Source organism: Zonotrichia leucophrys, chromosome 2 (genome assembly GCF_028769735.1).
Source record: "Zonotrichia leucophrys gambelii isolate GWCS_2022_RI chromosome 2, RI_Zleu_2.0, whole genome shotgun sequence".
NCBI classification, from domain to species: domain Eukaryota; kingdom Metazoa; phylum Chordata; class Aves; order Passeriformes; family Passerellidae; genus Zonotrichia; species Zonotrichia leucophrys.
Genome location: NC_088171.1, coordinates 44,067,627 through 44,091,244, shown reverse-complemented (window position 1 = coordinate 44,091,244; position 23,618 = coordinate 44,067,627). Strand labels below are relative to the sequence as shown.

At 38.2% G+C, this 23,618-nt stretch overlaps 1 protein-coding gene across 10 annotated transcripts in view; it reads right to left on the bottom strand.

Annotated features, from left to right (window-relative positions):
• Positions 1–614: 614 nt before the first annotated feature.
• The window catches only part of NEK11 (NIMA related kinase 11), an 82,126-nt gene continuing 59,122 nt past the window's right edge, over positions 615–23,618 (bottom strand). For all 10 annotated transcript variants that reach the window (XM_064704775.1, XM_064704776.1, XM_064704777.1 and 7 more), the window contains 3 exons: positions 20,909–20,969; positions 14,665–14,761; positions 615–2,024 (listed from right to left, as the gene is read on the bottom strand). In XM_064704775.1, coding sequence (XP_064560845.1) covers positions 1,820–2,024; positions 14,665–14,761; positions 20,909–20,969 — 363 coding nt within the window. In that variant the 3' untranslated portion in view covers positions 615–1,819. The remainder of the gene's footprint in view (positions 2,025–14,664; positions 14,762–20,908; positions 20,970–23,618) is intronic.

The following is a 23,618-nucleotide window of genomic DNA, read 5'->3' as shown; positions in this document are numbered from 1 at the left end:
AGCTGCTGCAAAAATAGATTTATATGACTCTACTTGCCTTTTGCATTGTTCTTAACACAAGTCATAAAGATGGATCAGTAGCACTGCTTAATTGACCATTAATCTGGTATACTTCACTGTAAATAACTCAGGTCAAATAGAAATGTTTTTTTGATATTCTTATTAATAATATCTTCTAATTTATTTAGTACAGTCCCAAAGTCCTTTAAGTCTTGGGACTGTACTAAATAAAAGACCTTATGGTGAAAAAGCAGGAAGCATAAGGCTTATCATAATGGCTCAATGCCTAAAATTCATTTGGTCTACAATTCATTTTAGATTCCTTTACCAATCGTAGGACTTTGTTAACCTTTAGTCTTTTACACAGATGGAGGAAGGAGCCCAGAATGCAGAATAAGGAAGGAAGAGGTAGAAGGAAAACATTAAGTATATAATCAGAGCCTGATAGACAGTTGAAATCAGCAGGAGTGGGATGCATATGAAGAAGGGAGCATAAACACTAAGAAAGAATATTAACAGTACCAATGTGCAAGGCAGAAAAAAAATCAGTTTACTGTTTCATTTTTGAAGAATGAATTTAATCCAAAACTCTTTAGACAAGTACAGTGCATGACCAGACATACTTCTGCCATTATAAATATACACACCTATCTCTGTGTATGAGAGCATGCATATATGTATATAAATATCCACATACATAAGTATGTCCACAGTTTCTTTGAAGCTCAGATTAAATGCAGCCTTTTTGAACAATCAATTATAACAAGACAATTAGGGGCTGAGTGGCCATACATATACATATATGTTTAAGAGTAAATCTGCCAAATTACAAAAATTATAGGCATAAATATAACAAGGATGAGTTAGCACAAAAATCAACAGCAGCTGGAATCTAATCCTGCATCATTCCATCAATGGCAGCTCTGCCAGTGATGCTCTGAGTGCAGGACTGGCATCCAGCCATTGCCCAGAACACCCTTCCTTTGCTTTAAGTGGCAGAAGAAAGGACACAGGTAACCATGAATCCTCTCTCCACTGTCACAAACATTTGTTCTTCTTCCTGCCCCTTAAATTAGTGCCATATTTACCCACATCTCACTGCATTCTGGACTCTCAAATGGAGCTTACCCACATGCTTAGGTACTACATTACCCTCAGTCGTGTCCTCCAAATACCTCCTGCTGGGAATCTTTAAAATCAGAGGGGTTTGGAAAAGCTGCAAAAGGCAGGCCTCAAAGACAGCAGAACTGCAATTACAGCTAAGCAGTAGCCATAAGAATGGTCAGCAGCAAAATTATATTAGAAGTAGAAAAGTAAGGACAAATGGAACAATGGTCTGTGTATTAATGCTTGTCTAGAATAACTCCCTAAGCTACAGAAAAGTATATCTAGCAAGATATTAGGAAGTTCCAAGCTTAATAATAGAGCTCTGTGCATTGTGTTTTAAGGTTTACAAGCAAGTATTGTATTCTAAATAAGCAAGCATTGTTTTAACTGAAGGTATGTGTGCTTATAGTGGTTGCATAGAACTACTGTCAATATGCTTTTGCTTTGTGTGATTGGTTAAAAAACTTTTAAAGTAAGTTATAACATTAAGTTCTTTGTCTGCTGCCTGAGATGTGAGCTGCTGGCATCTTCCCATAGTCATAACCATGTAATGAGACTGATGCTGGAAAACAAAACAGCTTGAGATGAGTTCCTTAGCAGTCCCATCCTGTTGGTGATTTGCCCCCCAGCTGGCAATATTCCTGTACTTGCCTGCTGGCCTGAAGGAGGCCCCTTCCCCCTGGTGCCATTCCCAGCTGCTGCAGACACACTGTTACAGCTGGAGATGTGGCTCTAAAGCCTGGAGCTGCTCCTCGAAGTACAGCAGCTGATCCACTTCAAAGCAATCACTTGCTCTGGAAACCAGTTTCTCCAGACAGCTCCTGAGCTCCTCCTCACTGGCATTCTGCTGTCTCGCTTGCTTGAGGCAGCTGTACACTGCCTCAAATGCCTCCACTCCCAGCTTCCCAATGGCAGATCTGGGGAGAAATATTATAGAAAAGGTCAAGTAAAAGGTAATTCATCTTATATAGTAAAACAAACATTAACTAGTGCAGATTCCTTCTAAATGTTGTAGGTTTGATTAAGCACCTTGTTTGCCTGACAGGAAAAGGAACTAAGGTTTCCTGGTGAATTTCTCCATGGTTAGTTGCTATACAGAGCTCAAGAATAAAAGCCTGGCCATAGGAAAGTCATGGGAAGCATGGCCATCTTCATTGTTACAATCCAAAAATCCTCTTCCTGCTGACTCTGACAGACTCTTTTATCTACAACAAGTCTGGTAAATGCACATGTATTACTGCCTCCGGATTTCATCAAAATCCAAAGGAGCAACCCAGTCAGCTGAACACCAGTGGCATTTTATGTGAGCACACTTTGTTATTCATTGCTTTATTTCAGCTTCTATCAAATATAAGAAAACCATTGTACAAGCTCAGTATGATCTAACTTGACACTTTTTTCTTTTCTACAGTGCTCTCCTTTTATCAGAACACAAATCTGTAACTCAGTGACAAAACACACACTGCATCTTAATATTGATTTATGAAAAAGAACCATTTGAAAACTGCAAGACAATGAACAGCATTTCTTCCTCCTAAAGGAAAAACATCTTTCAGTTCATGTGTCACAGGTAACAGAATTTTTCACTCAGTGATGGCTTCATATGTTGATGAAAATACCAGGGTAATTTTCCTTCAGCGTTTCAGAGACTATCTGCCTGCTCTTCATGCTTCAGACAAAGGATTTGGTTTCTTTCACTATACCTTTACATGTAAGAGCAGTTGAGAGTTGTTTGTCTTTTAGACAAAAAGGAGGTACTTGGAAGGCAACCATTTGATATGCAGGAGGTTCCCCAGCCAGTGCTTGAGGCAGCAGGAGCAGGGACAGCTTGTGGCTGTACCAAGGATGATCCATACAGGGACAGAGAAGGCGATCACAGATGTCTCCTGGTGCCAGCATTAAGGCTTAGAACTTCAGTAAATGTGCACGTAGGGAGCAGGAACACTTCCCATAGTATTTAAATAGTCAAACCTACCTCCCAACACCAACTTCACAAACTGCAGTTGTAGATTTTCCTGGTTTTGTACTGATTATTTTGTTACATGTTTAACACCAGGGCAAGGTCAACTCTTCTCATACAATAGCGTAATCAGCCTAATTGTGTAGTTGCTTTTTATCAGTGGTCACCCTGTTACTGCTGAGGAACAACATCATCATAATAAAACGTCAGCCAGTAAGAGTTCCATATTATGTGAGTTCCTCAATTCTTAGGAAAACATTGCAAAGAATTCTACTTTATTGCTTCTCAAACTTCTCCCATCTCACTTGCTCTTTGTTTTTCTAGCACATTGATAATGCCCAGGTGTGATCTCCCTTTGGCTTCAGGTCACCCCTCTGCTGGCTCCAGACACAGAGGTAGATCAGGAACCTGGGGCAGAGAAAGCCAAGACCCAGGATCAGAACTCACAGGGCAAAGCTGGAATCTCTACAGGTCTAGACCTGATTCAGTCCTGCTTCCTATAACTAGAAATTAATGTTGTGAGGAGAAAATAAAAACTGTTGGAAATAATTAATTCTCAGACACTGGAAACCTAGGGATTGGATTACCACTGAAAGGTAAATGGAGATTTGTTTGACAAACAATGTACATTTCTTCACAAAACATTATCAAAAATATCACTATTTCTCCCCAACAGTTAAAAATCAATACATGAAAAGCCACCCTCATATTACTGCTACTTCATCAGTGCCTTTAATGACTCCTCTCTCCCTCTCAGACAATTACATTCAATTTTGGGGTAGTTCTGTCTATTTAAAGATGAAAAATTAAGCAAATATATACCTTGGGAGTATTGCTTCTGCTAATAAATGTGACCTGCAGACTTGAGTCTCCTCTGTTCAGCTTGGCAGAGCATGCAAATCAGCCAATGTGTGCAATAGCTGATACAACAGAATTAAGGGGAAAAATGTTCATAGGCTGAAAATCAGAGGGTAGGTAACAAAAACTATAACCTGCTTTTACAAAAGAAGACATCAGGCTCTGTTTGGACTTGAGAGCTGCATTAATTTGACTCTACTACCACATCATGCAGAGGCAGAAGGGTGGGATTCAGAGAGCAAATATCAGAGAGGTGTCACCAAGTGAATCTATGATCCTGATGGAGGGAGAGGGGAAAGCGCTTCCTGGAAAGGGGGTTTGTCCATCATGGCCCTGACCCTGTGCTAGGGGATATTTGTCCATCCACATAAAATCCTAGAGAGGTGCAGTTGCAGATTGCTATTTCACATGAAATATGGGATACCTGCACTAATGTTTTAAAAAGAATTAAAGCCTTACCACCCAATGTGCTGTGAGAACAAGTGCAGAACTCCCATTTACAGCCACATTTGGCCATCCATATTTTCTCATTTACTGGCATTTACTCTCCTCATGCTATCCTATAGCTCACTCACCTACAAGCTCACTGTGAGTCATCATCTCATTTTCAGCCAAGGCGACACAAGCAAAGGGGACACCTGACATCTGGGATTTCATTACTGTGAAAAATTATGGGCCAGACCTCCTTCCCACACTGGCCTAAATTGTTTTTCAGTGTGCTAAAATATAAGGAATTACATCGGGCTCCACCCATCAAGGGTCTGGCTTCGGATAATACTCAGTAATGTGCTTAAATATCTTCTCTCAGATGTCTTAGATGGAGGGATTCATTGAGCTCAACTTGCCTCACTCCTGGCTACACAGAGTGGTCCCAGTGCTCTATGCAGAGGAGATACAGGGCTTAGACACATCCTGTGACCCCAAGCCACCGGCTGCACAGCAGATATTGCCAGTCTGGGGACACTGCCATCCACATAAGCTGTGGCCTGAAAAAAAATGACTCTTGTTCCCAGCTCTTGTGCAGCAAAGAACACATGCCTGAGAAAATCACCTGCAACAAGATCCAAAGGCCATATTGATATTTGATTTGTGGATAATGATGGAGTGTGGACATAAAATAGAGACTTTTAGAGGTTTTATCAAGGATAAGGCACTTCTGAGTATGCAAGATGCAGTAAAGAATATCAGAAAAATCACAGGCACTGCTGGAGTTAGAGGGGAGCTAAATAGGAGCCTTGAGAACTGCAATTTTTAGACACAGGGTGTCTAAAACCATTCCAAGTCATTTAGTGGATGTGAATTCATCCGGCTATCTGGTGATTTGCAGTTGATTTTCTATGCATCAGTGCAAAATTACTAAAATTTGACAATATAATAATGTTGTGTTCTCAGCTGGCTGAGGAAGTTGTAAATCTTTCCCTAGGTGAACAAAGAATTCTCTGTTATTCCGCTGGTCTTCATTTTTACTATTCTGGTGCTAGCTACATATTAACTCCTCCTTTCTGGCTTGGAGATCAATTACAATAGACCTACCTTTATGCCACACTGACAAAAGCCACAAAACAAGATTAATGCTGAAGCTGTGCTCCTCCTTGGGCATTAGCAGCCAGGTTAATATCTCTCAACAACTTGTCATGACCTGCCTTGAAGGATAACTATGACACAAATCAGCCGCTAAGAGGTTTTTCAGCTTCTCACTTCCCAGTGTCATTTAGCATGATGGCAGCAATCATTTAAAGCCATCCTGGTCTCAGTGGTGCCTGCAGGGAGCTGCGTGTGGTCTGTGCAAGGAGAGGCTCTGCACAAGCCACTACTGAACACACCAGAGCAGTAACACCATCAAAGTCCCTCCAGACCAGGCATCAGCACCTCTGCCATAACAGGCAACAAACACACTGCTCCTAAGACAAACACAGAAAATTCAGTTATTTCAAAATAGCAGTTTCTCATGCCCACATCAAAGCAAACCTCAATAAAGGAACTTTCTGGACATGGAATACCCATTCCACTGAGCATTTATTTATCCTTTTGAATGCAGCCAGGCCACCTGCATCCACCACCAAAGAGCACATTGTAAAGTAGAGAACAAATCTGTGTTGATTTTGGCTCATGGGGCATAAAGGCAAGTGCAGGGATCTTTGAAAGAATAATTTCAGTAAATGCCTCTAAATTCTGTTCTTCCTAACTCAAGGAGCTAACCCCATAGGGTCCAGCAGTATTACTTAAGATTCTCATGAACACATCCAAAAATTATTTGTCCCTGAATTAATGCTATTTCCAAGCATCAATTTATTAACCCCATATTTCTCTTTAAAACAGTACAACCATGCTACTTAGCAGCTAACCACCAGTGATATGAATCTCAGCAAAAAAGACAGTTACATTTATCTCCTGAGATGACTTTGCAAAAGATTCAGGAAATTACATACCCTTAGTCTCATACAAAATATTGTTTTCTAACTGTACCAGAAAATCTTAAGATACCTGCTACAGCATCTCATGGTTCAGTAAACAAACAGGTTTATCTTTCTGTCATTCAGTTTGTTGGCATTACTGACTATGAATGATTAAAACTTTGACACTTGAAAGAAATGGCTCTGGGTTCAAATCTTCATTTTCACCGTTACTTCTCTGTTGCTGTTTAAAGATCCCTTGAGATGTGCTAGGAGAAGGGCATAATAATCTCCATGATCCAGGTTTTAGGAACTTATTTATAAAGGTAGGGCAACTCTTTTCTAGTTCTGACAGCTGTTCAATCTTGGGAATGGGAAAAAAATAGCTAAGTCTAAGAAAAGGTCTTATAAAAAAATTAAAAAGGCAATGGAAATTATTATTATATAAAATCTTGTAAGAAAAAAAAATACAAATTACTAATATTAGCCCCCACCTTCACCCTCAAGCCTCAGTGGACTTCGACTATTCTCATATTACTGCTGAATGAAAATTTCTTCACTTGAAAACACAGTGATAATTTTCCTAATTCATCCTTAATTACTTTGTAATTCCTGAATTAAAGCACCTTAATTTGATTGCAAACAAAACTCTCTGATGCCCTACTTCAAAGACCTGCAAAATCTAAAGCATATTTAAGACATGTTTTCCCATGAGTTGAGAAAGATCTTATTATTAAAACATGTCGACATACAGGTGAAGAAATATCAAGCATAATATTCTCCATGCACCTCATATTCAGAGATAAATGAATTTATATAATAGGAATTGAAGCTGACATCTGCTCTTGGAAGAAGCGTTAATTAGAATTTAGAGCTGCTAGTTGAATTCTAGCTACTATGAATTTAGAAAATGCTTTATCACAAGAGAAAACGTGTTTCTATTAATTTTTCCCACAGAAGGGAAAAAATTACAACAAAACAGTAATTTAAATCAAACCTGAACACTGCAATTGTAAAGTCTTCCTCTATTAAGAAATTTACAACCAATATTAAAAACAAGAGCAGAAATATATTTGCTTCTATGGAGCTTTTCTTCATGAGGTAAGGTGATTACACTGCTTCACTGTGGCCACGAAGAATTATCTGAAACACACTTCCCTGAGCTTTATGCACAGTCTGAGATTTCCTAGTCTTTCTATAATTATTTTAAACATTCTGATTTTTAACAGTGCCATGTCATTCAAAGAATCTTTGAAAAGTCATCAGTTTAATTCCTTCAGCATCACAGATCAAGATCAAGAAGGGATTCCTGGCACACTTAACGCATACCTGATGCTATTTGCTTTGTTTATCAATGCATTTGTTTTAGACAGGTGTCTCTGAAAAGCAGCACAATACTCAACTATTTCTTGAATGAGGGCATGTGAGGATACAGTAGTTATCTCTGAAAACTAAATAATTATATGTAGATCTTATAAGAATTTAAGAATATAACTGCATTCTCCTTTGCTCAGCTGTGTGGTAATACAGAGTTAATGCTGATTTCCTTTTACATGGCTTAATACTTAATATTGCGTCAGGGGGCTCTCCTGATATAGGATTTCATACCAAAATGAAAGTTTTAAAACCAACCATTCACCTCTTAGAGAAAGGAAAAGGTACTTATGCATTTTCATGAAACAATCAGAATTCTAACTATTACTATATTTATTTTTTCTCAATCCAAGCATTGTCTTTAGCCATATTCTATGAAGTGTTACTACATAAAACAATGCATTTCTGAGTTAGCAATAAGTCAGTCTCATTAGTCAATGCTTCAGAGGTGCTTCAATGGAGAGATTAATGAAATCAGTTGGTATGGAGATAGTTGATTCTTTATAGAAATATCACAAACATCACAGTAATTTACTCACAGAATTTCCAGCTGGGCTTGAGCACTGTACAGCCACAGAGGGAGGTGAAGCAGCATTCAAGCTCTGAGCTATGCTAAACACCCATACAAGGTTACAGTAAAAGTAAAAATACTCTTAAACAATCCAATCAAAAAGACATTTTAAAAGCTAAAAAAACTCTAACCGCTGTGGAATGTGAAGTGTCCAATTATGGCAAATATTTAAGCGTATATATACATAAAAAATAAACACTAACATATACACAAAAAGACTCCCAAACTCATTTGCAAACGGTTTTTCGAACATTTGGACTTAGTTCACATCTATATCTTTCCAATGGGAGATTAAAAGTCCACAACTTCTTTCAGATCTCTTCACATCTGTAGCTCTTTAAAAAGTTCCTAGCATAAAACAGGACTAAGGCAAATTCACATTTTGGCAGAGCCATAAAATTCCATAATGACACCATTCTAGAGAGAAAGAAAGAAAAGCAATTACCAACTATGGACAGTAGATTTATGATTTTCAGAAAGGCCTAGAAAGATTTACATATTCAGTCTGCATTAAAATAAAGTTTGATAACCTTAAATGCCAAAACAGCTTCACAGAGCTGTTTAGGCATTTAAAGATGGAGATAGAAGTCCAGTACCTATTTTTTTTCCCTACAAAGCAAACCTTTAATATCTTTCAAAAGAGAGCTTCGGCCATTCCTGCATCAAACCTCTTGGAAAACTCCCTGCCTACATTTCTCTCAAGCAAACTTCCCAAGGTTGCAATGCTACTTCTAGTAAATGCTGTCAAAATTATTCGAGTGCTTCCATATTGAAAACAGACTATATAATTAATGCTGTGCACAAGCGTTTCTGCATTTGCAAACTATCGACAAAATCAAGGTGCTGGAAATCTGAACAGCTCAATCTATGCATTATGTATGCTCAGCACGAGAAACTAGGCAAGCTACGCTTTGTGTGCAAAACAAAAAGAAGTACAATGGTCTGAATGTTTTGAATGTTTGAGGCCACTTGACATTTTCAAATGAATAAGCCTATACTTAAAATTTTAGTTGTTTTGCTACTGAAATGCAATTTTCAAAGTGAATAGAGACACTCTCTAGTGCTGAAGCAACCATAGCATTAATGTCCACTTTTAAAAAAAGTCCTTAAAAATTCAGAATAACAGAATGACTCATGGATCTATGACATACAGTTCAACAGAGAAGCTGAAAAGAAAATCTGTTTTCTTTACATATCTAAGCAAATTCACAAAATATTACACATTGTTATGACCTGAGGTAATAGTAATGTGAGGTGACAGTGATTCAAGTAATGTGAAAAACGGGCAAAAGATGAGAGTCCCAAAAAATGCCTCAAACTTTAATTGTGCCCCAATACTCACTCACTCTAACTACCAAGTTTGCTCTCACTATTCATTTCAAAGTGCACCCTAACAAATGAAAAGCTGCTGAGAACTGCTGGAACCATGGTGTTGGCAGGTGGCATGCTCGTCCCATCCCATGCAGGATGGAGAGGAGCAGTGTAGGAGACAAAGTGCCAACAGGAGAAGCAGCCCATTTTTGTCATGGAAAGGGGAGGACAGAGGGAAGAAGCTGAAGGAAGACCATGGAAAATGCCTGAGGAATTAGGCCATCAGCTCTAACTTCAGCCTTGAGGGGTTCCTGCTGTTTCTCCTACACTTCTGAGCAGCAGACACTGTCTCACTCACCTTCATTTCTTCTTTGGCAGGAGAAGCACAGGATTTGCCCATTCCCACTTTCTCTTTCAGTCATTGCCTTGGGACAGCAATGACTCCTGAGCCAGGAGCACCCACTCACTTCTCTCTGACAGAAGCCAAGAACCAATATCCCAGCTTGGCCACACACAGGCAGGGTTCAATCTTTCAGTGTTCCTGCTGAGTTCAATATACTCTCACTTGCTTGTAAAGCAAACTGCAAATCCAAAATACTTCAAATTTGGGGTCTGGAAAGCATTGAAAAGTATAAATGGTGCAATTATCTTAAAACAGATTTTCAGTAAAAGAAAGAGAAACTCATGGACTAAGATGTTTAATTTTTTTCCATAATGAACCCAGTAGACTCATTTGAGCCTGGCCTTTGAAAATGAGGTGTGAGAAACTGTGACAAGGAAAATTGATATGTAAATAAAATTTTGGCTTAGCCCATGAGATGCAGAAAATTATAGTCATGCTGTAAGATGCCTTGGGATCACCAGACAGAAATTATTACCTAAAAATGGAGTGTTGGACAGAACACTGGTGTGTGTAAGAGGAAATTCAATGCTCAAAAACATTTCATGATCAATATCTTCAAGAGTGCTCTATTCACCTGCAAGAAAGTGGTAGCTCAGACAGTGTCAATAAATTTCCTCACCAAATATGTCTTTTGTCTGTGAGAATACATTCCTCAAGCTTGTTTAGATCATAATACCATCAACATGACAGTCAATGGCAATCAAAAGGTCACTGATAAGTTCTTAAATCAAAATCTTAAAAAACAATTAGCTTTTCGGCATTTGTTGCTTTTGTCTTCACTAAAGCTGCCCTCAATAAATAACAAAACTAGTTTCAGCTGGCTCAGAAAGGTCCACTCTGTATAAATTGAAATACTACATCAAGTAAACACTTTCTTTACTGTAATTTTTTTTAATTGCACCAAAAAATGTGCAAAAAGCCTTCTATACTTCTAGCATTATAGGGCTACTTATCTCAAAGAACATCCAGCGCCTACTGAATGACCTCAAAATGACTTTTACTTCTGAATTTTTAAGATAAACAATGCATTTGATGGCAGCATCACAAGCACAAGAAGCATATATACATACTGCTCATGAGTCTAAACCAATAGTGTTATGAACATTCACAGGAGCAGAATAAAAATATCACCCAATGCTTTTTCTTCATGACTTCTGAAAGACTGCTTTACTTACACTCAGCAGGGGATGATGAAGTCTTTTTCCCGATTGTGGTATGCTGCTGTGCATAACACTTTGGGAACTGACTAAGAGGTGCACACTGCTGGGCTAAAGGATTTTAATTTACTTAAAATTTGGGCCATAAAAGCCTTTTCCTTCTACTGCCATACATTTTATTGAATTCTAAAGTGCATATTAAAGTTCATGGCTATTAAAATGACTCATTGTAGATATTCATGGATATCTCCACAAAGGAGCACAAAACAATCTGCACCAAGATTTTTGTATGGACCTCGGAGGTAAAAAAATTAATAGGTGCTACTGCAATTTAATCTGACAGGGGAAAAATGCTTTGGCTTGAAGAATTGCTTCTGAAGAACAGTGTGGTTCTCTTCTGAAGTGCACAGCTGGAAAGTCTCTATAGGGGAACATCAGTGGAACAGTGTGTGCAGTTTGTCTTCAAGGATCTCTCTATGAAGATAACTTGGATCTGGATAGCATGTGGCAGTAACACTTCCCAGACTCAGCATGTACCAAGTTACCTTGTACCTCCAAAGATGGAAACCACCACGAGATTGTGATGGTGGCCAGGACACAAGATACCAGGAAATGGCTCCTCCCATTTCTTGCATCCAACATGATTCCTCAGTTTCAAAACCCAATACAAAGAATAAGAGTCTCACAGTCCAATTTCTATATTTTGTTGAGTTGTCACTGCTGGCACACCAGGCTGGGAAGGAGCATAACAATAACCTTGAGCTAGTTCAAAAAATGGAAATTTCTTATCAACACTGCAGATCCCAATATCCAAATGCTTAGCGCTGAAGTGGAAATTTTTGTGGAGACAATTAATTCTGCTTGAAAGGTAAAGTTAAATCTCTGCTCTTATAAATTTCATAATGACTTCTGATACCAAATATAACAAAGTAGAAATTGTTGTCACTGGAGTTGGTGATTTTATCATGACTTTTACTGAGAGGACAGCAATTCACATTGATGCCGGATGCAATCAGCTGGAACAGAGAGTGCAATGGTAATTGGAAAGAAAAAGTCAGGGCAAATATTTAGGGGTTGAAGTGATAAAAAGCCATTTCTTTTCACTTAAAGTAGGAGGAGACCAAGCACTCCTACCTACCATATTCAAGAACATCGGTGGCTTCCTTCTAATTCCCATAAAGATTTTTAGCACAGCTTTGCTCTCACATGAGTATCTTTGCCAAGTCCACCATAAGAATACAGTGGGAATCTCCTAAATTGATGCTCTGATACACAGCAAGTCAAAGAAGGCATTCAGTGAGTCATGCTGCAGTAACTCAAGCGATGAGCACATAACATCTTGTCAAGTGACTGCCTGGCTACAGTGGTTTGCTAGCCAGCATTATTCACCTGTCAATTGGAAATGGCTAAAAGGTGCTTTCACTGTTAGACTCTGTGTTATTTTAGATTAATCTACCATTTTATCAGAGCAACTGACACTTTCTGCCAGTAACGTAATCTGTAATGCATGGGCACAAAGTTTCTTTATGAGCAGCTCATGACATAGGACTCTCTCTCATCAGAACCTATTGTTCCTAACATCTGGAAATGGTACAAATCCCAACCCTTCATAGTCCTCTTTCTAGAGTAACTTGACACCAAATCAGATTTCATTGCACCTCCACATTATTGCCCCTGCTCTGCTCTCCTCTTTCCTTTTAGGAACTCCAGCTACACAGTTTGTCTCAGTAAGACAAATCCCCCACATTTTTTCCTTTATCAGAAGCTCTCATCTGGAAGATCTCTCTCCCAAAAGTCTGCACCTATCCAAATAAAACTGAACGGCACAAGTCTAAATTACATTAGCCTTGCTTATGTGGCACTGTTATATGGATGACATTCAAAAACCACATCATATGAAGTTTGCTGAAGGATGAGCAGAGAATCTGTGGCTTTATGTATTGATTCATAGCCATATGTGCTTCCTTCTCACCACTGAAAACCTCACCATGCCCTGTGCGTAGATTAGCCAAGGGTCAGAGTTTACAGGGATCTCCTTAACTATGCACATGCTGGGTACTGTGCTCATTGACTTGCTCCTTAACCCTTAACAAGCAATCCCAATAGCAATTAAGTCTTTTCTGACCTTTACATATTCAGAAAATGAAAAAGTCATGCTATGTTTTGGAGAATCACAAGAAACCATGAAAACCATGGAACAGTACTAGAAAAAGAGAATTTGAAATAAGTGATCATAATTCAGCCCTAAAAGCAATGATCATGAAGCCCAAATATTTTAATTCTATCCAGAAACCATGAGAACACCAGGTGAAATCTCTAAGTTCAGTAGGCATTTTGACTAAAAATCTCACCTTGTGAGTAGCTGGGACAACATTATGCAGTAATTTCCAAGTAGTTTCCATGAAAAAAGAATGGAAAGCAGTACAAATGGAAGGCTGTGAGACCTTGGACTGATTGCAGAGTTAGTGCTAAACCATGAAGTGAAACCTCAGGAGCTGCTGAATCTTGAAATACCATAAAACTAAACAACTTCTACCAGGAGTAAATGTGATTGGTATTTTCCTGTTGTACATGATGATTTGTTTTAAACAGTGATTGCTATCAATTCCGCTGGAATTGTACTCATTTTCTTCAGAGAGCTCACTTAAATTACCCTTAGCATCTACTGTTTGAACTTATTTGTATTCCAGTAACATCCACCACATTATTGCCACTGTCCACCTACACAGGAGAAAAAATTGCCCTTTTTTAGAGAGTTTATATTCTGAGAGCAATTGAATCTTGCAACATTGCAAAGAATATTCAATCTCAGAAATAATACACATCACTATGATTATCAGATCAGCACCTAAAAGAGGATGCAATCAATCTTGGAAGGCCAAAAATTACTGAGTCAAGATAAAGGCTCAAGATACATTAACTAGTACATTCTAGAAAGGAAGCACAGATCATTTTATTAAGACACTGAAACCTTTATAAATAATGCTGGGATTTCAGCAATGCTGAAAATGAGTAGACAATGAGTTTCAAAGGGAACTGTCCACCTACTGCCCACTGTCTCATTTGAAAATACCAGCCAACAACAGCAATTTTGTTTGGTTTAAAACATCATATCACCATGGGGAACAAACCCACTTACTTTTCATTCCAGGCAAAAACGAATTGCAGGTGAGGGAGCAAACATGGTGGTAATGTGTACATCTGCAGGTGATTTGTGGGCACGGGCTGTGCTAATAAAGAAAGTGAAATTCAGAATGACACTGACAGCAGGGAAGGCAACTGGAGCCTGGAAGGATGTCAGTGATTGTGCAGCTTACAAGAAAGCAATCAGAAGTGAGGGTCAGTTTTCATCCTCTCTGGAGGCAAGCAGGCAAGTCTTTGAACATCTTACCATCCATTTCTTTTTGTTGATGGGATTTTTGGGTTTTATTTGCTGTGCTTTGCAGTTTGCCAAATCCATATTCCTTGCCTGCACATTGGTAACACATAAATTTGCCTGCACATTGGTAACACATAAATTTGCTACTTACTCCCTCATGCGTTTCAGCTTGGTCTCAGCCATTGTGCTGTTGAGAGCTCTGAATCCCTGGGGCTCCCCTGGAGACACTCTGGTGACAGTCCTTGAGCCTACAAATCAATGCACAGACACACAACCTTATTCACCTTCATCCCCTGAGCTCTATTGCAGAATCAAGGGCAGTCAGAAGGAGGAAGACTATTCCTGTTTCTCACAAGGCAGTGCCACATTAATTAAAGATGAATTAGATTATTAAATGTACATTAAGGGCAACTCCTTTCTGAGGGACAAGTAGGTTTATAGCCTAAAGGCACCAGAACTGTAATAACAAGGAATACACAAGGAATTACAACAGAAAGGACAATCACTTCAGGAAGTTCTGAGATGAATAAATATCCAACAAAATTATATTTGTTTAGACAATATGCATTTTCTTCCACTGTTTTTTTACTTATCTTTAAGAGCAAGAACATTCTTCCTAACAGGCAGGTCTCTCCTTGAGCTTGATCATTACTGTAAACTGGAAATATTTCTCTTAAGACATCAGTTTCTCCTTCAGATAAAGGTACTCTTTTTATGCATTTATATATATATATATATATAAACATTCCTGTATTTGTAAATACATATGTATGTGTAAGAGATATATACATGCATAAACACACATGCCCACTCTTTCTGTTTGCAGGCCTTGTGAGCTGTTGCAATATTTCAGGACCTAGGGCTCACGTACCACTGAGGCACTTGTGCACAGGAACACAGAAGTGCTGAATCACAGAAGACTGTCAGGGTTATCAGCTCAAATATGCTGCAGTTTCATGTACTCATCCCATCATACAAGTCTGTGGTTTTCCTAAGAAATTTATGTACTTTTTGCCCTGACTGCTCCCATTGAAAGACAATTTCAGAGCCTCACTGGCAGCTGGTGGCTAAAATCTCCTAATTCCAGATAAAATTTCTTTGTCAAGCAGTTCATGCTCATTTTCCTCCTGTGCCAGTCCTTTCCCTTGGCTTATGCAATTCTTTCCTTCCCTTTTGCATACTCCTTTCATGTCACTGTCATATTTTCTGAAAAATCCCTTTGCCATGATTTCTTCTCCTGGGAAGCTGAGAAGCCTCAGAGAAAAATGGAAACCATAACTATCTGATGGCTTCTCCTGTGTTTTGCTGCTTTGGAATGTGGTTTGGAGATTGTTTATCCAACATGTGACTTGTTTTGACTTAATGACCAATCACCATCTGGCCGTGTCAGAAGGAGGTCACGAGTTTTTAATTAGCATCTTGATAAGCCTTCTGTAAGTATCTTTATTCTTTAGTATAGTTTTAGTATAGCATTCTTTAAAGTAACATAATACATAAAATAATAAATTAGCCTCCTAAGAACATGGAGTCCGATTCATTTAGTCCTCCTTCATCCTGGAGACCCAGCAAATACTACACCTTTCATTTCTTCATAATTGGAAAAAAAAGATCCAATTTCAGCTTTCAATTTGTTAAGCTGAACAAAGCAGCTATTTTAGCCTCTTCTCGCAAATTGTTTGGCACTAGGATTTCACTTCCCAAAAAAACGGAGGTGTATTAGGGTGTAGATGTGTGGGCTGTGCCACACAGGACCCAAGTTCTGACCAGGCACGGGAAGGCTTTGCATAGGGTAGGAGCAAGCCAAAGGTCAAACACGGGCTGGGGTTTGGCTTAGTTTGGATTGCATTAACAGGGATCACATGCAGCCAGAGGCAGCTTGCAGCTCCCCTCCCTCTATGAGCTGGTATAGACACCTCCAGAGAACACAAATGCTTCCCTGGAATGTGCAATCATGGCTCTCCCAACAGTTAAGCTCCTATGCCTGACATGATTCTAGACCCTGATCACATCCATCTGAATGCTGAGATTACAGCTTTCCATTGTGAATGATCCTACTGAATCACTCACAGTGATTGGATTCAGAAGCTTGGAAGCACAGAAGAAATGGATTCCTAATTCTGCTAGCAGGATGGACAAACAATTGCACATTTAAAAACATACTCCTAACTTATCTTACACCCAATAGCTAAGAGTTATCTGGTGCCCAAGTATTGCAACTCAGGTATAGTTAATGTAGTTTAAAAGATGAAAAATGACAAGCCCAGTTCTTACTGGTGACCAATTATTTCACCCATTATTGCAAAAAGCATTTCCTGATCATTTACTGTAACAGTGCACACGCATATCCATATGTATTACATGGAGTCTGTAAGCATTCAACTCCTTCAGCAGCACTGGAAAATTGAGTTATCCTCAGGACAGCTCTTAGGAAATCCCAGGTGCTGCACAAAGCAGTGCTTGCGACTTAGTGGGCTCCTCTCACAGTTGGCACAGTATTAAGGTCCAGATGTAGGGCTTTGGTGCTTTGAAACCAATTAAAAATTGATGCCCTGAGCACCAGTGTCCTAAGGATAATATAAACCTTGCAGTCTCTTAAAAAGGAGTACATTTAACCACAGGCACCAGATAAATTCTGGCATTATTATTATCACAGGATAGATCACTGTAGTAAAAGCTCAGCATATTCTTTCTGTGTAGTGAATTCAGTATATTTATTACTACAATATTTCCTTCTCCTCTGACATTTCATCATTAAAAACATCCTTCTTGTTTGTTTTGGGTTTTGTTTTGGTTTTTGTTTTCTCCCCTGGGATTTCTGGCTAAATAATTCAAATTTTGTCTACTTTACACATTGGCAGTTGGCCAAGAAAAACTTAGTCTCTATATCTTGCAAACTCTATATCTTTCTCTCCATTTAATATGATTTTTTAGCTACTGCAAGGCAGCACAGACTGAATATTTTAAGATGCTGCGAAGGTGTGGTTAGTAATTAAAAAATGAGTTCTCAGTGAAGGCTGCTAACAGCTTGATACATTGGTGCTACAGCACACCTCAATAAATGTTGCTGGGGTGATTCATAGCCATATCACTTCTACATCAAAGGTATTTTCTTAGAAGCAGTTACTTGATTAATAATGTATTTTGCACCCAGCTTCAGGCAGTTTGTGTACCCACATATCAACACACAACAAGGAACTAGGCTTCTTCAAAAAGTTACCAGATAATTATTTGCATTTTTATCCAATGTATCATTCTTGATCCATTAAACAAAATCAAATGAAACAACAAGAGCAGTGTCTTTTCAAAACCAGGTATTGTGGCTTTCTAAATGTATTTCAATGTCCCTCAATGTCTAACCCAGTATTGCAGAAACAACATAGGACAAAGGGCAAAATATCTTTGTCCTCTCAGGTGATAGAGCACCAGTTGGAGGTTTGCACTGAGGATCTGCAGAGAAAGGAATTTATTCACAGGTGCATTATCTGCTAAGAGTTTTCATAAATTATGGTCCAAAGGCATTCCTACAAATATTCCTGCTAATGACCAAAGAATAGGTGATACACATCTTCTGCATCTCTTCATAAGCTACGATGAGTTGTGAAGCTGCCATCTCCACTGAATCATAAACATCTGTTTGTATTTCAGATTTCTTTTCCTTACCTTTCACTGCTACATATGAGATCCTACAATGCCTTTTTGTACAAGATAGAAAAGATTAGAAACAGATGTGTTTTCCAGATTCATAAACAATACAAAGTGACCCAACTGCCCCTAACCTTCTCTCCCTTAATGCCAGGCAAATTTAGTAAATTTTAAAATGAGTTTTTCAAACTACCTTATCTTCTGCAGTTTTTTCTGTGATCCTCCCAATTTTTCAATTTATCAGCACAGCCCATCTTATTTCAAACACTCTCCACATGGACCTTTATAGACAACACAAAAGCAATTGTGTACCACAAAAGCTCTTGTAGTTGGAGTGATTCTGCGACCTCTTGAGGAGAAAACTCAGCTACCTCCCAAGTACTTTTATAAACACTGAGTTTTATACTAAACAAATTCCACATGTTGAAAAACAATTTATATTTATTGCATCCTTTTTATCACAGCCTTCGCTTTTCTTCTTGGTTATTCTCTAACAACCACTTGGAATGACTCATAATCTTTTTGTAATACTTTAACAATGAAAGATGCTACAAGAAATTCTGTCCTGGCCAGATTCCTGCTTCCATTTTTGCCATGAAATCCACACTGTTTTCAGGAGTAGCCATTACAATTGTGTTGCAGCTCTGTAGCCCAGCAATATGATATTGCCACTGCTTGCCCCAGGCCACACACCTGGAACTGAGTCTGCAAGGCTTCAGGTTTGTCTGATCTTGGCTTGTCCTGACAGAAGTTTTGATTGAAGTGCTTAAGCTACAGCAGTAGTTCTTTGAATTACTATGTAGTGAGCTGTTTTGTTTTCTTTCCAGTTATTCTTGTAACATACAACCTGCTTTTCAGATGGATTAGTAGTATTCTGTGTAGAAAGACATATTTATAACTAACTTAATTCAATTAATGTAGAGAAGTACAGGCCTGGTACAACAGCAGATTCCTTGAAAAGTGGGAAAAAAAGATGAGATGCAAAGGATTACAGGCACGGGATGTCAAGAAGGGAGGCTCTGGCTAGCACTGGCAATGCAATGGCTAAAACCAATGTGCTATTGGTCAGTTAAAGAAATGCTGACCTGGAAGGGGACACAACTAGCTTTAGGGTGAAAAAGGCAGCAAGTATCTAACCTATGTAAATTGCACTATATATAGAAAATTTTGATGTAATGGGAATTTGGAGCCCAGTGAAGAATATGCAAGGTATAATTGAACATTAGCACACATAAAAATGATCCCCACTGCAGGTTTATAACTTGATTTTGGAAAAACTTAAAATAATGAAAGTTTAAACTTTCTAAGTGATACTGAGCATACAAAGATAAAAGGGAACCTGGAGATCTAATTATCATTACACATGTTTCTTTGGAGAAAATCATACCTAATTACTGTCTAGTTTGAAAAAAGCCTGTAAGTTTCATCACAGACTGGTTGGAAAATTTTTTTAGTGATAAAAGTACAATTTATTCTTTAATACTACAATTTTTAAAAAGTTATATTCTTGTCCCTAATACTGAAGAGAAAAGATTAAGATAAGGGATACTAATATTAAGATTGTTTTTAAAATATCACTGTTTGTCTTAATACTCTTGTTTGTTCTCACCAACCTTCAAGACAATTCCTCCCTTTAATTAAAGGGATATTGAAGCACAGAGCAAAATTTTTCTTATTTCAACTTCTCCAAACCCATTGCAGACAGTGATGCTGCAAATGCATAAATATGTGCAAAATTTGGAAACAGGGGGTTCTCTGTGAGTGTGAAGAGAAACTGGATGTAAATATTCCTTTCTTCAGTGCTGAGGGTCTCCTGGCATGGGACCCAGAAGGTGACCAGTGGCTACAAGACTATGGATGGCAACAACTTTGATCACTCCCTTTCATCCTTCTTCTTTGGCTCTCTCTTCCCATCTGCCCAGGCTCACCAGCAGGTGTGAACCAGAGCTCAGCACTGGAAGAACCTCTGGAAGCAGGACTTCCTAGGAGTCTCCTGTGCTGTGGTTTTAGACAATCCCAAGTCAGGTTTATCCCAACTGAATGAGTGCAAACAAAGCAGCTGAACGAGGCTGCAGCTCCCATGGGAGCCTTTGGGAACTCAGCTGGCCTTTCATGCAGCTCAAACTCAGGCTGCTGCTGGCACAGTGGTGGCTCTAAGGACAGCAACTGGTGACAGCAACAGTAAATAGCCTTCTTTCACATCAGTTTTCTTTTAACTTTCAAGTAGACCACAATGACCCAGGCTTTCCAACTGTAAATCTATAGACAATATTTTGCCAGAGATTTTAGGATTAAATTATAGACTTAAACTCTCACTGTTTTCTTTGTATCTGTAATGAGATACTGTTACATAAATTATTATCCAAATTTTAATCATAATTTTAAGAACAATAAATATTTTAATTCATTTCCTCTTATTGTAACCAGGATTAATAACTATAAAATAGTTTACATATCTTCAAATATTTTCCTCTGAAGAGAAAATGACAGTAGCCAAGTTTTTAGAAGTTTTTTTTTTAACATTCTATACTTCTAACTATCATGCTTTATGGTTTTATTATTTTCAACAGAAGCACTTAACTATTTATGTCTTTCTTTTGGTATAGTTACACTTCTTTGCAGTACATTAAGGAAGTAATTTTCAACGGAATCACATTTTTTGAGTTATTTTGTTGCAACATGGAAATAGTTGGACAGTGGTGCATACAGACTGCTAATCACTGCTGCTATCTAAAGAAGATACATCATCTTACCCAATGAGCTGCTATTCAGGACACTCTCCAAATACTCAACCATTGCCTCCATATCACTGTCCTGTGAATAAAAGAAATAGGAACAGCATTTGTGTGACCACAAACCTAAACACAAACACTGTGTCCCAGAGGTACCATCCCACAAACATAGAAGATATCACATCAGTAAGTGTCAAGACTAAACTATAAAGACGTTACATTGCCCAGGACATTTTCTATATCTTCTCCTGAAACATCAGACTTTGGAATGATGCAATAACCAAACAACAATTTAAGTCAGATTCCTTGCAGACCACAAGTGTTTAGAACAACTGTGCATGGAATTTAAAGGAGATATATTTACTGTGGAGGGTGGTGTGCAGTCTCTGAAAATATACCAGCATTTTATCATCAGTTAGTTCTGGAATATCTAAAACAATATTACATTGAAAAAGGCAAGTTTATACTTTTTAACTATGCCAAAATTTTTATGCTTATGATAGCTGCCCACAGCAAATTAATACTTATATTTCATGTAATTGCATCTACTTACATGTCTAGTAACAACAACTAATTAAAAAAAATTTAATTAAGAAGAGATTTTAACATTTTTATATTTCAAGTGTTCTGCTACCAAACAGATGGCTGACAGTTTTGCCATGATATGCATATGAAATACTGTTTGTGTACACAGATGAAATTTAAAGTTCTGGCCATTAAGCAATGATTGTTGTCCAGGAAGAACATCACAATTTTATGAAAATCCAAGAAAAACTTGGACTCTGAGTGTTCAAAACCTGCTGCCATATCACATTTAAAACCACAGCATTTATTGACTACTTAAAACTGACAGTCAAAATTTTGACCTTGCTAAAAAATATGTCAAAAAGATGTATTTTTTAAAACTAGTCAGCACTCTATGCCTTTAAGATTGAAAACAATGGAATAAAAACAAACACTATTGACCTCCACTTCTATGAGAGACAACCTGTTTTATATTCTTCTGTGATTTTACTAAAATGCCCATTCTAAATTTCTCAACTTAGGAACTGCCAGTACACCTAAATAAGACAGCAATAATTGTTGGCAATGACTTCCAGCTGGTTAGGGACCTTCTGGTGCAAGTGGGAGCTGTTATGGATGAGCATAAACTAACTATTCTTCACCCCAAATTGTTTCATGGGCTTATATTTGAAACAGGCTCTGCTACTTTAGCTGAGGTTTGCAAGGCAGGAATCAGGTTCTTGGTTGGCCATTACAACAGGTAACCCACAAGCTCAGAGGTTCAAAGGAGCCTCTTTTCCCTTTTGGAGCAGCCTGTGGGGTCATGACTCGATCAAGTCAGCACAAGGGTTTCCAGTTCTGCAGCCAGGAAATGCATTCATTATGTTAACATACACAATACATACTGAATATTGAATTAAGACAGTATTACAGATATAATTTCTCTGTACTTCTAAAAAGAAAAAAGAACCATTAGGACTTCATTAAAAAGATTTCATTACATCTTTTTCATTCAAAATGAAAAAGTTGTATTGATTTTCTGCTAATATTACTTTATAATTATGTTTATTTTCATTATCACTAACAGTTAACCACAAACCTTTAGACAGATAGGCAAAACATAGTAAATAACCATATAAAACACTATTACTTTGATAAAACATTTTAAAATCATTTTTTTATGGGATAAAGCCTGTAATTCCCAAACCTTTGACTTCTCTCAACAGGACATCATATTTACTCCAATTATAACAACAAAGCTGGTTTCTTCTCTTTATGCTGTAAGGCAAAAGATATATTTTCACCTCTTCATCACTCCTATCTTTTCCCCACTTGGGTTTAGCACTGGAGGAAGATTTAGCTGTTTCATTAAATCTATTTCTTTAATCTTTCTCTCTCTCTTTGTTTTGTTTTTTTTTTCAGAGAAAGCAAAGCCCTACAGAAGGGACAAGGGACTGTGCCCAGAAGAGAGGCACTCTCATGCACAAGGGCCAGTGTGGGTGAATGCTTGCACATTCCAGATTCAGAACAAGCAGCCCCATTTCTAACTGCCACAAGCCTGCCAAAACATATGTTAGGAATCCAGTGGAGCATCTTAGGGGGTCACAGCACACAGACCACTCAGAGCTGCTAGAGCTATGATAATTTATGTCAGCTGATTGTCTGGCTTGACAGTCTCAGAAGCAGATTGGAATTTGAAAACAGGAACCTACTGCATCACAGTAAGTAGACTTTGTCATAGTGAAGAGGGTGAATTTGTTATTATGTTCATGAGAAAAACCACTAAGAGCATGGTGATGAACTGCAGCAAAGAGCATCCACCAGCATCCCAGCTAAATCAAAGCCAATGGAAGCTTCATTACACACTAACTTCTCAAGATGAAACCTCTGTTAAGCATCACAAATTGAAACGCTTTTAAAAACAGTTTGTCATTATCTTTTATGATTTTCCCCTAATTAGAAACTGGTTCTGCCATTAAAAAACATGTGGAAAAGAACCACTGGCTTGAAGAGGTGGAGGTCTGGAAAGGTAATAGGCAAATTGCTGCTTGAAATCTGTCAATGTGCATTTCTGCTCCAAAAGAAAGGAACAAAGGACACTAAACTCCAGTGCTGGAAAGTGTGTCTGAAATGAGATTGGCTGTACCAACATGAGAAAAAAAAAGCTGTCTCAGCTCCCACCCTAAACCTTTAAAATTAAAGTGTTTCAGTGCCTAACTCTACCTTC